The 15,235-nt window shown below is 46.6% G+C and overlaps 1 protein-coding gene across 4 annotated transcripts in view; it reads left to right on the top strand.

Moving 5' to 3' along the window:
• The first annotated feature begins 12,457 nt into the window (after nt 1–12,457).
• Nucleotides 12,458–15,235, top strand: part of RNF149 (ring finger protein 149) — a 37,809-nt gene continuing 35,031 nt past the window's right edge. For all 4 annotated transcript variants that reach the window (XR_003547534.1, XR_003547535.1, XR_003547533.1 and 1 more), the window contains exon 1: nt 12,458–13,032. Coding sequence is in view for 1 of the 4 variants with exons in the window: in XM_014583426.2 (XP_014438912.1) it covers nt 12,597–13,032 (436 nt within the window). In the remaining 3 variants the exon portion in view is untranslated. The remainder of the gene's footprint in view (nt 13,033–15,235) is intronic.

Here is a 15,235-nt window from a genome sequence, read left to right as displayed (position 1 = left end):
GGGCTTATTTGCCAAGATGTTTAGTATGTAAAAACCAGGGATTTGATTTTCTTTTTTTAAAAAGCAGCTTTATAAACAAGTCGAACAGCAGGCCTCGTACGCTGTGTCTTGTTACAGAAAGCTGTTGCCAGAATCTTAGCAAATATAAAGTTTTAAAAATGTTGTCTTTCTATACTAATAACAAATTATGCCAAGTTAAATTTATTAAGGATTGCATTATCGCTCTTCCTGTGTCATGTTTCACTAAGATTTGTGCCTTATATCTGAACTGTTTACTAGGAATGTTAAAAAGAATTGATACATCATTTTCATTTTACATTTTTATATAATTGTATAACATCAAATATAATTTGATGTACGATTTTGCCTGTTACAAGAGGGTGTGTTAGTTATAGTTGTACATGCACAGAATATTTTAGCATGACAAGAGGCTGAATAAATAGCTATTTTACTTAAAAAAAAAAAATACAGAAATAGAGCAGAGCCAGCAGGTGGTGTGGTGGTTAAGGGACTGGACTGCTATGTGGCCAACCATGGTTTGAGTCCCAGACCTGGCAGGTTGAAAAACCAAGCCAGGCATGAGTGTATGTGTGCCCCAAATTCCAGGAAGAGAATGGAGGGAAGGGGATTGCAGTGTGGCCATCCTCTCCCACACGCCCCCGGGGAGTGATTCCTTGCCTTGCCTTGCCTTGCCTTGCTTTGCCTTACCTTTTCTTTTCTTGGAATTATTTATTGGGACCAACAGATGGTATAATGGTTATGTGGCTGGACTCCCACATTGCCAATGGCAGTTCAAGTCCCAGACCTAATGGCTTGAAACGTATGCTGGGTGTGTGTGTGTGCATGCTCAAAATCCTGAGAGGAGAGTGGAGGAGAAGGAACTGTGGCATGGTCATCCCCCTTGGGGGGGGGGGTTTCTAGTTTCTGTCTGTCTCTGTCTTTCCAGTGAGCACAGGTGCCCTAGAAAAATATCTCTTAAAAAATATTTATTTAATTTTATCATTATTACTATTTTGAAATGTGCTACAGGGCATGTACATACACCAAAGATAGATAAATAGAGAGAGAGAAAAGGCAAGGCTCCAGGTATGGGACTTGAACTGGGGTTGGCAATATGGAAGTCCAGTGCCTTAACCACCATGCCACCTGCTGGCCCCGGGGGGGGGGGGTGTTTTTTTTTCCCTCTCGCTGTGTCTCTCTCTCCAGCCTGTGCATACACCATATGGCAAATAAAACAAAAAGAAAGAAGCAAAACAAACAAACAAAAAAAGCCACAAACCTAAAAATAATAGGAAAAAAGCAGAGCCAGCATGTGGCATGGTGGTTAAGGCTCTAGATCCCACATGGCCAGTTTAAGTCCCAGACCCGGTGGCCTGAAAAACACAGAGGGCATATGTGTATGCATGCCCATAATCTGAGATGAGAGTGGAGGAGAAGGAATTGCAGCATGGTCATCCCCCCAAAAGGGTAATTTCTCAACACCCCACCCTTTCTCTCCAGCAAGCACACACACCTTATGGCAAAAAATCTAAAATAAAATTAAAAATAGAAAAAGAAGAGGAAACTAAACCCAAAATAAGAAAAAAGGAAATAAAGCCTAGAGCAGAAATAAATGAAATTAAAAAGTATATTTAAAAAAAAAAAAAAACAGAGAAAATCAATGAAACCTGTAAGTTAGCTCTCTGAAGAAATGAACAACATTGACAAACCTTTAGCTAGATTCACCAAGAAAAAAGAGAGAGAACTCAAATTATTACATCAGGAATGAAAGCACGAACATCACCACTGACCTCTTGTTTTTGTTTATTTTGTTGTTTTTCTTAATTAATTTATTTTTTAAAAGTTATATTTAATCACTATATATCTGTACAGTGCACTAATGACCTTTTGGAAGTTAAAAAAAAAAATGGGACCAGCAGGTGGCATGGTGGTATAGGCACTGGACTCCCACATGGCTGACTGCAGTTTGAGTCCTGGACCTACTGGTTTGAGTATCGAACCGGGTATGTGTGTGTGCATACCCAAAAATCCCAAGAGGAGAGTGGAGGAGAAGGGACTGCAGTGTGGCTATCTACCCTGGGGGGTGATTTCATATTTTTCCTCTCACTGTCTCTCTCTGGCAAATGTGTGCACCTTATAGCAAAAACAAAAAACTAAAAAAAGGAGTAAAACAATATTGGAAAGAGGGACCAGCAGTTGGAGTAATGGCTTTGTCGCTAGATTCCCATACAGTCGACCACAGTTTGAGTCCCGGACCCAGAAGCTTAACCTCATGTCAGGCGTGTGTGCGTGCATGTCCAAGATCCCGAGAGGAGAATGGAGGAGAAGGGATTGCAGCATGGCCATCCCCCATGGGGGGTGATTTCTCGCTTTCTGTCTCTGTCTCTCTCTATCTTTCTGGCGAGTGCACGCACCCTATAGCAAAAAACCTTTCAAAAAAAAATATATATGTATTGGAAAGAAACATTATGAGCCGACAAATTATATAACCTAGATGGAACAAAAAATTCTTAAAGACAAATATAAGTTATCTACACAATGGGTCCTTACATATTCACCTCTTCATAAACATATATTTACAAAGACTAATTGAAAATGAGATAGCGGCATTTTAAATATTGGCAGATAAATCTGTCATATGCCTTATTTTACTTATTATTTTGTTTTACATTTCTCTCGAAGCAACAACCAGTTGCTTAAATAGGATTAAGGAAGTACAGTTGAAAACGTTTGCCTTTCTTTTCTATTATTTTTAATAGTTTATTTCCTATTTCTTTTTAAATGGCTTCATGACAGGGTGGGTTCACCTGCATGTGAGAGTGAGAGAGATGAGCAGCCCTACCCCTAGGTTATGGTCATGCCATGATCCCCTTCTTCCGGACCTCCAGTCTACCACATCCTGGGCACTCAGACATGTGTCCGGCATGTCTCAGGCTGATGAGGCCAGGGAGTTGAACGATGGTCACCATGTGGGACTAAGTTTCTCTCTCTCTCTCTTTTTAAAATTTATTTATCTATTTATTTGTTGTGATTTTCAAACTGCCAGGTCCAGGACCTGAATCGTGGTCGCCCATGTAGGAATCCAATGCCTCAACCACTATGCCACCTGCTGGCTCCGGGATTCTGTTTCTCTTAGGCAGTGAGTAACCGCCGTGCCACAGAGTTGGCCTTCCCTGCCTTTTCTTTTTAATATCCTCAGAAGAGTGGTTCATTATATGCGTAAAAATGAATGAATATAAGATGAGCAAAGTGACCCACAGTCTTGAGGACATGGGAGACCTTCTCGACATGGTGGACCACTGCTTTGCTTTACCAGGGTCTGCTAACACAGGCCATGATCCCTGGACGACTAGTTGTAGGAATGCACTAACGAATTCGCAAAGGACAGCCTGCACCTGCACCTACACACAGCACCTCGCAGGGCTCCTGCTTATAGGCTTTTAGCAACTATTTACAAACCTGTGCACTCATGAGGTTTGTAGGACGCCCTAACTTGATAGTTTCACAAGGATAAGAAAGATTTCGTACAACTGTGTTGGTAAATATCTAGCCTCATAGTTTTTCATCATCCCGTCATTTTTTTTTTTTTTTTCATAAACTGGAGCTAAGTTTTCAAATGGTAGTAAGGCAAAACTTCCATTGGCCCATTCAGGAATATTAGAGAATCCTATTTTGAAAGGAGATATCAGACAGATATAAATACTGAGAACTAAGATCTTTGGTATGAGAAAGAGGCTTGATTTTTATGTTAACAAATGTCAGAAAAGATCTTCCAAGACCTTGTGTGACATCAAGGCATGGTCACGTTTTGAATCCATTAATAAAGAATATGTGTTTGCTCAACACTAGCGCTGCGTCTCAGGAAATCACTTCCATGGCCTGGCCCTGCTCTGCTCAGTAAGCCGCAGCTGGCTAGTAAGCACCTGGAATGTGGCTAGTCCTCCCTGAGATGTGCTCTAAGTGTAAAACACACTGAATTTCATGGACTTAGTAAGAGAAGAGTGATAGTGATCTCAAGTTTTTGAAAGTACCTTCCTTCCTGGGTCAGTAGGCGGTGGGGCGGTTAGGGTGGCTGGATCCCACATGACCACCTCCGTGGTTTGAGTTCTGGACCTGGCAGCTTGAAAATCACACCGGGTACATATGTGTGCCCAAAATCCAGAATGGAGAAGGAACTGCGGCAAGGCCACCCCCTCGAGGGGTGATTTCTCACTTCCTCTCTCTCTCTTGCTCTCACTCTTGCTCTCTTTGGCAAGCATATGCACTCTGTAGTAAAACTAAAATAAACTAAAATAAAAAACCAGTTACTTTCCTTCCTCCCTTCCTTTTCTTTCTTTCTTTTTTTTTTTTCAGAGAGAGATTTTTGTTATAGGACACATGCACTCACTGGAAAGACAGAGAGACAGAGAGACAGAAAGTGAGAAATCAGCCCCCAGGGGGATGGCTACACCACAATCCCTTCTTCATTTTCCTCTCAGGATTTTGGGATGCACGCACACGCACTGAGTTTTAAGCCTCCATGTCTAGGACTCGAACCATGGTCGACTGTGTGGGAGCCCAGCGATGTAACCATCATGCCATCTGCTAGTCCTTCTTTCTTTCTTTGTCAGAGAGTCCATGCACTAGCCAAAAATACCGCCCCCCCCACCCCGGCCATGATCCTTTTTCCTCCATTTCTCCATTCCGTCGTGATCTTGGGCACACACGCACATGCACCCGGAGCGTCTCCCAAGCTGCCAGGGCTGGATTCAAAGTGCAGTTGGTTGTTGAGATCCGGCTCCCTCCACGTGATACTTGACCACTGTGCTATGGGTCAGCCCAGAACCTTCCATGTGGCTCCAGCATCACAGAGCACCACCCTGCTGCTGCACCACCATGGCTAGGCCTCAATTTTCCGTATCGCTTACATGTTGAAAATGTGGATGTGTGAGGATATTATAGCGTATATTATTAAAATTAATTTCACCTGCTTTTCACTTTTATTAAGAAAGGTTTAAGAGGGGCTGGCAGGTAGCATGGTGGTTAAGGGCGCTGGACTCCCACATGGCTGACCCTGGTTCAAGTCCCAGACCTGGTGGCTTCCTTTCACACTCTCTACCATTCTCTCTCTTGCTCTGTCCCTCTCTGGTCAAATTAAAATAAATAAATAAATAAAGTTAAATAAAATTATCCTTTACAAAAAAAAAAAAAGAAGAAAGAAAGAAAGAAAGGTTTAAGAAACAGTGGCTACTAGGACATTAGAAATTACACATGGGACCAGCAGCTGGTGTAGCAGCTACATCACTGGACTCCTACATGGCTGACCACAGTTCAAATCCCAGACCCAGCAGCTTGAAACTCATACCAGGCACGTGTGCATGCATGCCCAAGATCCCAGGAGGAAAATGGAGGAGAAGGGATTGCAAAGTGGCCATCCTCCCATGGGGTGATTTCTCGCTTTCTATCTCTCTGTCTTCCTCTGTCTCTCCAGCGAGCCCTATACAAAAATCTCTCTAAAAATAAAAATTATACATGTGACTCCTATTATATTTCTCTTGGACAGTGATGGCCTTGTCTATCACAGAAGACTTGACATCAACAATCCCCAAAAAAGAGGTTGTTGGCCTTGGCATCACCCATGTGCTGGGACCCCAGGAATGGCTGCAAAAGTTTTCTTCCAGAAAAATCATTCATGGAGAGCTTGTCGAGAATGGAATCAGGTTTTTCCATCTTTTTTTTTAAGTTTATCTATTCACTTCTCCCATGAGAAAAAGAGAAAGCTGCAAAGTGAGGCAGAGAGACGGACACACCGACCACAGTCTTCACGCTGCAATCCACCGCAGCCTCGGCAGCCCAGATCATGGGCACGTGCACCAGAGCTCAGGGGGTTCTGGGATATGAGCCCAGACGTTCTCCATGTGGTCCCACTGTGCCACCACCTGGCCCCTCCATCACGCCTCAATGCTGGCAGTCTTCAGAAGACAACAGAGGTGGGTGGTAGGTAAAAAGAAAACACATACACACACACAACGAAACGCAAGAAGCTACTGTGTAAAGGGGTGCCCAGACCTGAATCTCAGTACAGTTAGAGTCGATCCTTGGAAAGGCTGTTTGATAATGTTCCTGTTAGGGCTTAGTGACCAACATTCTCAGGTTACCTTCGGTGCCACTCTTACTTACAGGCCCTTTCATTAGCACTTATTTCAGACTGAGACTGAAAACTCGAGAGGCCTCTGGGTACCCATAACGTGTTCTAGAGCCTGGTCCATTGTGGAGTCTCTGCAAGCCTTGACTTTAGACTGAGCTAGGCCTAGAGAGGTTTCTTCCTTTCAGGAAGGATTTCTGATTTGAATCTAACCAAGCAGCAGTTCGCCTGGGGCAGTCACTTCTGGGGACTCTTTGTCCACCTACGTGGGAGGTCAGATGCCCAGTGTCTTTGACATACTCAGCAGAACAGCCTAGAAAGTGTCTGTTCTTCATACCTCCAGTGCCCCTTGCCCTGCATACCCCTGCACATCCCAAACAGAACAAGGAAGATTACTATGTAGACCTACCAAGCGAGGCTTTACTCAGGTTTGTGATATTTATTTCATTAGCCATAATGTCATACATGTACATTGAAGACAATGTCCAAAATAGAGAAAATGTTTTTTTAAAATTTATAATGAAGTAAAACTGAATTCAGAAAAGTTTAATTCACTTGGCATAGTATCACTAGCCCGAACAATCACTATTAACAATTACAATACCCACCCAAGTCATCTTTTAGAAACACATGCGTTGTGTGATAATGGAAGTGTATGTTTCAATATTTCATCAAGTTACAATTCAGTCACTCAGCACTTTGCTAACCTGGGTAGTATACAAATCTAAAAAGCCAGTCTCTGCCACTACATAAGCCCCCTGTCACGGCCAACAGGTGGTGTGATGGTTAAGGTGTTGGATTTCACGTGGCCAACTCCACAGTTTGAGTCCTGGACTCTGGCTTGGAAAACACACCAGGCACGTGTGCATACATGCCCAAAATCCTGAGAGGAGAGTGGAGAAGGGATTGCAGGGTCTCATCCCGGGGGATGATTGATTCCTCACTTTCCCTCTCTTTATCTCTCTCTAGCTAGACCATGCACCCTATGGCAAAAAATCTAAAACAAAACAAAATTATAAAAGTCCCCATCTAAGAAAATGGATTTTAAGCCTCTGGGAAACTTTTCTTCCCCAAACAATCGCAACAAAATTCCAACATGTATATAGTCGACAGATAAACCAGATAACTGTTATGTTATTAGTAGAACTTAATTTTGCAATTCTAAATTGGCAATATTTACTTCAAAACACTAGTATGCCCACATCAACTCACACTCAATTCAAGCACATGCCGGGCGTGAAGTTTCTGCCTTGGGGAGTCCCACCAAGTGGACAACAGAACTGTTCTAAGGCTCTTCCACGCTTTGCCAAAGGCACAGCCGGAGTTCCAGAAAGAGGAAACCTCAGAGAAGCCTGTGTGCTTGTTAGAAATGTGAATTGATGGGCCAGTCGGTGGTGTAGTGGTTAAGGTGCTGGACTCCCATGTGGCTGACCACGGTTCAAGTCCCAGACCCAGTGGTTTAAAATTCACACGAGGTGCATGTGCAACACATGCCCCAAAATCCCATGAGGACAATGAAGGAGAACAGATTGTGGTGTGGCCATCCTCCGGGGAGAGGGTGTAACTTCTTACTTTTGGTCTCTGTCTCTCTGGTAATCACACATGCCTCATAGAGAAAAAAAAAATCTCTGAAAATAAAATATGAATCGATGGTCCCTACTTGTGTTCTTTAAAAGAGCCTTTGTACTAAATAAACAAACATGTTTCTCTGAATTCTGGCTCTAGCTAATTAATCGAAGCCTAAAATGAGGATATTGGAAACCCAGTTTGTAGCTGGAAGGTCAGAAGTCCCACAGCCCCCCACCCCCTTTGTGACTCAGCAGAAGAGGAGGCAGTCCTGTGAGCCAGGGCCCTCACCTGGGGGCTCAGCATCATCTCCAGGGAGCTAGCACGGGCACTGAGCGTCCAGCTGACCTGTGCTACAGAACCGACTACACGCTGGGGAGACATTCCTGTCAGGGCCATCTCTGCCATTCATCAGGGTGGCCTTGGTCACGGGCTGTGAAAGAATTCAGACAGAAAAGGACAGAAGTTTTTCACTTTCCAAGGGAGAAAAGGGCGTGGGGGGGGGATGCAACTGCCCAAGGGTGGGGGCCAGGAGCTTTGATTGGACTTAAGGAAAGGTGGGCTGTGATTGGCTAAGTAGGGTGACCCTTAGGCAGGATGCCTGTGGATCTTAACAATCTCTGAACCAGCTCATAGGTATCTCTGGTTGACATTGGTGACCACTTTGATCCACCATATATTTGGAGGTTTGTAGATGTTTCAGTGTCAGCAAGAGACAGGTCCCAATCTCTGTATCTGAAGGAAGAAACTTAGAAAAACAAAAATCCGCCATCTGCAGTGAGGCCAAGGAGGGCAGCCTAGCCCAGCCAACCCAGGAAGTAAACAGGAAAAAAGATGTTGGAACCACGGGTGGGGGTGGGGGGGTAGATGATCCCCCAACTAAAATATCTAAATCTTCGGGGACCAGAAGATGGTACAATGGTTATGTTGCTGGACTCCCACATAGTCTACTGTGGTTCAAGTCCTAGACCCGGCATGTGTGCGTGCACGCTCAAAATACTGAGAGGAGAGTGGAAAATCCCAAGAATAGAAGAAAAGGGACTGCGGCATAGCCATCTCCCCTGGGGGGTAATTTTTCGCTTTCTGTCTCTCTGTCTCTGTCTCTGGTGAGCATACGTGCACTATAGCAAAAATCTCTCTTTAAAAACAAAAACAGAAACAAACAAACTAAAGCTTCAGTAAGAGACTGAATCAATCCCGATGCCAGGGAGACACCGAGACACTGAGTGAACCCTTACCAATCTCTAAGGCATTTGGTAGACTTTTAAGCCATTCTCTTTAGGGAGAGTTAGAGACGCGTTATTCTGAAAATGGATCAAGCCTCAGTCATTTAACCTACATTTTTGTGCAAACCATACCTCATGGTAAGCTCTATTTGGTGAGGGATAGCTTCTCCTTACAGAAGTATTCCAGTTAATAAAGAAAGAATGGCAGGATGAGAATAACATCATTTTGAAACCCTTAATGAAACGACAGATTTAGATAGCGCTCCTCCACGGCCACGAACATTTCAGAAAGGAAAGGCCCCTGACATAGTGAGCCCCAGACTGAGGACGCAGCATCAACCACGCAATACGTTGTCCCCAAACGGGACCTAGAGCAGGGCAGGCCTGGTACCTGCCTAGCCATCCGCAGGAAATGCAGAGGAGAAGCAGGTTAAATGGCACGGGAAGGACACGGTCAGCCAAACGCAGATGTGGGGAATTATACGGACGCATCACCCAACTTCACCCAAAAGAAATAGAAAAGGAAAAGACAATAAAGAATAAAGAAAACCAAATGTAATGTGTGAAACTTAATTCAAAGAAACTAAACATAAAGTAACTTCAGGAGAGTATCCAGAGAAATAGTCAACGATATTAAACATCGTAGTGAATATTCAATGATACTCTGGTGAGTCCTAGCCTTCACGTAGGATTATAAGAAGTCTAAAATTTCTATCTGGGGACCAGCAGGTGGCATAATGGCTACGTTGCTGGATTCCCACATAGTCGACTGCAGTTCAAGTCCCAGACTCAGTGGCTTAAAATTCATGCCGGGTGCATACGTGTGTGTACCCAAAGTCTGGAGTGGAGAATGGAGGTGAAGAGAGTGCGGCGTGGCCATACCCCCCTGGGGAGAGGGGTGATTTCTAGCTTCCTGTCTCTCTGTCTTTGTCTCTCTGGTGAGCACACCCACCCTATAGCAAAAATTTCTCTCCCAAAAAAATAAGAAAAGAAAATCTATGTGTGAGGAAGTTATTGCTGCTATAGCATTACTATGGGAGCAAAATACACACAAGCAACACAGAAAACCAGAGGCACACCTAAGTCTGCCCTGTAAATAAGGCCAGATTCAGAGAAGTAGCCTCGAGGTACGATTCGAAGACTACATTGGTGTTTGCCAGGACATCGGCCAGGAGCAGGAGGTCATTTCAAAAAGAAGGAAATGAATTTGGAAGACACAGCATGAAACCACAAAGAAATGTTCAGGAACTACAAGCAGTTATCAATATCTTCCTGGAGCACGTAGTACGTGCTGGGGCTCAGGGCCTTAGGACCTGTTCCCAGACTTTATAGACACCATACTCCACCTCCCTTATTCTAGACCTGGGACAAGATGAAGGGCTTTGGTCTGGGACCTGTTATTTTGGAGAGGTTTTTGCTATAGGGCACATGCCCTCACCAGAAAGACAGAGAGAGACAGAGACAGAGAGTGAGAAATCACCCCCCCGGGGGGATGGCCATGCCACAAATCCCTTCTCCTTCATTCTCCTCTTGGGATCTTGGGCGCGCACACACACACACACATGCCCGGCGTGAGTTTAAGCCACCAGGTCTGGGACTCAAACCGTGGTTGGCTATACGGGAGTCCAGCCACATAGCCATTATGCCAACTGCTGGTCCCTTTTTTTTTTTTTTTTTTTAACACTTGCTACGGGGAGCATGCACTCACCAGAAAAAGCGAGAGAAAGACTAAGAAAGGGGACTTGAAAAATCACCTGCCGAGGGGATGGCCACGTGCAATCCCCTTTCCTCCACCTTCCTCTTGGGATTTTGGACACTGCACGCACACGGACCAGCCATGATTACCAAGCCAGCGGGAGTGGAACTGATAGCTGGCCATGTGGGGTCCTGTCGGCGTAACCTCCACACCACCTCTGGCCCACTTCTGGACTTTAAGTTTCATGGGGCCACAACATGCTGTGGCAAAGGCACTGGATTCCCACACGGCTGATGGGGTTTGAGCCTGGACCCAGTCACTTGAAAATCACACCAGGCTCATGTGTGTGTCTGTCCAAAACCCCGGAAGAAAAACAGAGGAGGGACGGCAGCATGGCCATCCTTTCCAGGGGTGATTTCTCACTCTCTCTCTCTGAATCTTTCTGGTAAGCAAACGCACCCTATGGTCAAAATCTTAAAAAAAAAAAAATTAGTGGGCCCAGCAGATGGTGTGATGGTTATGTCTCTGGACTCCCACATGGCCATGGTTTGAGTCCCAGACCCAGTGGCTTGAAACTCACACCAGGTATGTGTGCCAAAGATCCCAGGAGGAGACTGCATTACGGCCACGCTCCCTGGGGGGTGATATCTCACTTTCCCTCTCACTGTTTCTGTTCCCCACCTCCCAGCACACCCCGAAACCCACTGTCCTAAGGCAAAAAACTCTACCAAAAAAAAAAGTAGTTTCTTGATGGGGAAGGGAGAGGAGATCCAACTCCATAGAAAACATGTGTGGAAGGCCTGCCTGCATTTAGCACACAGATGCAGTCCAGGAAAGACTGATAAGAATGGAAACCATGGCCAAGAAGTAGCTCAGTGTGCTGCAGTGCTGGAAGCCATATGAAGTTAGGATTCAGGTGGGTGGAAATGCCACTGGGGCACACAGTGACGCTGGCAGTCTGGGAAAGACTGGAGGTTACAATAGTGGGTGAGACCTTTTTACAGTGCTTGTCTTTCTCACTCATTAAAGAGTAGTTTTTTTTTAAAAAAAAAGGGAAAACTATGAGTAGAATTTAAAGTCCAACAGAAACAAGTGGTATGAGCAGCAAACAGACCCTTGTACAAAACAGGATGAGTCAGAAATAAATGTTCTAAACGTCTTCCTCCAGTGGGCTTTGTACCCTCCAGTTTTATAGGCTATGTATTACCTTGTATCTGTTCCCTTTTCCCTTTGTATCGATTGATTCGCAACTTAAGTGCTCATCTAAATAGTTTGCTGCATTTACTTCAAAATTACAAGTTATACATAAAATACAGTAACAAAAGAGCTGCTGTGACTAAAACACGGGAGAGACTCAGTTAAGAATCAATTAGCATTGTGGAATTGACAACTAAAGGTTCTTGGATAATATGAGCCTAGCTGTATTTATTTTTAAATGTATTTTAAATGGTTTAGGCCTTTACCACGTGGTTGCACAGTAAGCTCTTCACATACGTCTGCTGAATAATTTTCAAAACCGCGGTCCCACGCTCGCCCACGAAGGAGCTTCCTGTTTCTCTGGAGGTTAGTTCCCCACATTGGTGACGTCCAGTTGCACAAGCTCGAGCCAGGCCCAAGCGGGTCAGGCATGGTACAACCCGTGGCGAGAACGGCTGCGCCCCCACCTCGGTCCGCGAGCTCCAGGAGTCTGGGACATTGCGTTCGAGACTTTGCGTCACTCAGTGGCTTCGCGCCTGCGCACGCCGCAACAAGAGCTGGACAGGGGCGGTGCCAGGTAAGGCCCCGCCCCTCACGTCGCCCCGCCCCTGCCGGCTCTCCAGGTGCGCGTGCGCCGCAGCTCCGCCCCCATCAGCCTCAGTCCTCCCGCGAGCCGCGGAGGGCGTCTTCTTTTAGCTCCGCGGCTGCCGGCCTCAAACGCGCGCGCTTCGCTCCTCGGCTCCCGGCTCACGCCCCGACCCTTCCTTGTCAACCCCGCGCTACTGCCATGGCGTGGCTACGGCGGCCTGAGGCCGGCGTCGGGGCCCGCGGCGTGCTGGCGCTCCTGGCCCTAGCTCTGTACGTGCCCGCGGCCCGGGTCCGGGCGCTCTTTTTTTTCACCCGGTACGGGGACCCGCAGACGAACCTGACCGTGTGGAGTGTCGCGGAGAGCGGCCGCTTCAGCGACAGCTCGCCCAAGCGCAGCGCGGAGGGCCTGGTGGGCGTCCCGCGCGCGCCGGGCAGCAACCCCGAGGGCTGCGCCCCGGACACGCGCTTCCTCGTGCCCGGCAGCCGTGGGGGCGCGCCCTGGATCGCCCTGGTGGCACGCGGGGGCTGCACCTTCAAGGACAAGGTGTTGGTGGCGGCGCGGAGAAACGCCTCGGCGGTGGTGGTCTACAACGAGGAGCAATACGGGAACATCACCACGCCCTTGTCCCACGGGGGTGAGCGGGGCCTGGTGGGGGGGGGGGTGGCCTGGTGGTCCCAGGCTCTGGCCTGGTCGGCGGACAGCGATACCGTCATTGTGGCTGTCGGAACCGGGAGACGCTCGATTTGCTCGACCTGGTTCCGCGGCGCTGTTGGGAGGGACCGAGTCTACAGGAGAGAACTTCGCCTTTAGGGGTTGCGGTGAAGGGAGGTGCCTCCTGGAGGAAGGTAGTGGGGAGTACTAATTAAATCCTCAGGAGGTGGTGGTTCTCACAGGTGGAAGTCTCATAACTCCTAATCATGAGTCCTTTCCTGTCGCCGTTCCTGAAGTTGTGGGGGTGGATAAGCAGGGAACGTCCTCCCGAGCGCACTCAGGGTCGGGTTGTCCCTTCACCAGTGCAAGGTGACACTTAGTGGCACTCTGCCTTCCTCACTTTCACGAAGCGTGGAATAGTCTAAACTTTGAGTCAAACACTGGACCCAAGTTCGATATGCTTTCTTACTTGCTAAATGTAGGGTTATAACTCTGGCTCTGCCGCTGGATTCTTGAGTGCGAGTTGAGATGAAATTGAGAAGTTACTGTGTTCCTTCAAGGGAAGACCTTGCTATTTGCCAGCCCTCCCTGCACACTCTTCCCCAGGGCAGCAGGTTGTGCCTTCAGGCAGTAATGATAGTTGAAAAGTCTTACTTTGCAAAAATATCCTCCTTGGAGTTGTTTTGGGAGAGTTCCACCAGTTCACAGTGGAGGGCTTACCTCTGTGATGCCTTTGAGGATCACGTTGGCTACATGCATCACAGCTGAGTCATTCTCAACTTACTGTCATGAATTTTTTTTTTTTTTAAGTTTCTGCTGTTACTAAGTCAGGCATCCTTTTTCTTGTACTCTGTTCTTTGTTCTGTTTTGACTTCTTCAATGCAAGTTCAAAATCTAGAAAAGTGATACTGGAGTAGGCATGCATTGTGGCCTATCGGGATAGTAGCAGTGGAGAGGTCAGAAAGTGGGGCTGTTAGGCTAGGTCTTTCAAGAAGGTTAACTGCAGGGAACCAGCAGTTAGAGTAATGGCTATGTCGCTGTACTCCCACGTAGTCGATCGTGGTTTGCGTCCTGGACCCGGTGGCTTAAAACTCACGCTGGGCGCATGTGCGTGCGTGCCAAGATCCCGAGAGGAGAATGGAGGAGAAGGGATTGCAGTGTGACCATCCCCCATAGGGGGTGATTTCTTGCTTTCTCTATGGCTCTGTCTGTCTGGTGAGCACACGTGCCCTATAGCGAAAACCTCCCCCCAAAATAAATAAATAAATAAGAAGGTTAACTGCAGATTGAGGACATGCAGAGAAGTGGGCAGAAACTGTACAGGGCAGAGGTGGGAGGGTTAGGTGAGAGATGATAAGGTGTATTTGAAATTGGAGGGGAGTGGTCTGTTAGAGACCCAGGGTAGAGAAGAGGAGCTGGGGCTTTGGCCCAGCCACTGTGGTGCTGCAGTATGCATTGCTCTGCCGTGCTGGAGGCCATGTGGAAGACCAGGGTTCGTTTCTCTGCTGTATCTGTACAACCCAGGCTGCCCTTGAACTTGGCAGGCTGGTGGGTGGACCCTGTTAAGGGTGCTTTCCTTGTCTCTTGTGAAAGAAATAAGTTTAAAAGAGAGAGTGTGAGGAAGCAAACAGAATGGGGAAAACTTGGGGGGGGGTTGGCCTCACACCGTGGAGAGACACTTCCTTAGTTGTAGCAGGAGGGAGGGGGATGGGAATACAAGCAGGTGTCCATTTGGTGGCATTGGGCTCAGCACCACCTTTGACTCACTGTACTCTATGTAATTGTCATTGTACTCAAGCTGGCTTTTCACAGGACTATCTTGAAAGGCCCTTTCAGATTTCACGTAGCATTCCAGATACATCCTGTCAACAGTGTTCCCAAGTCTAGTAGTTCTTTCAAAGGGAAGGAGTTAGTGTGCCATGATTCTCTGATGCTGGATCCTTGTGATCACTCCGGGTGTACACAAGTCCTCATGTAGACTTTTTCTTTCAAATGGCAGGCTCTTCAGCTTAGGATTTTTAAAATCTCCTTACTGCATTTTTTTGTAATGATATTAACATCTTTTAGCCTAATGTTCTAACCATCGCTGAGTGAACTTGCTTGCTTGTGTTATTGATATAATTTATCCAGGTCAAGAAGATCACTGCTCTCCTCCTTTAAAACTTACTTATACTTTCTATAAGAGA

This window comes from Tupaia chinensis, unplaced genomic scaffold, assembly GCF_000334495.1.
Source record: "Tupaia chinensis unplaced genomic scaffold, TupChi_1.0 Scaffold144276_1, whole genome shotgun sequence".
NCBI lineage: Eukaryota > Metazoa > Chordata > Mammalia > Scandentia > Tupaiidae > Tupaia > Tupaia belangeri.
The sequence above is the reverse complement of the archived record's forward strand: the minus strand, read 5'-3'. Positions and strand labels throughout refer to the sequence as shown.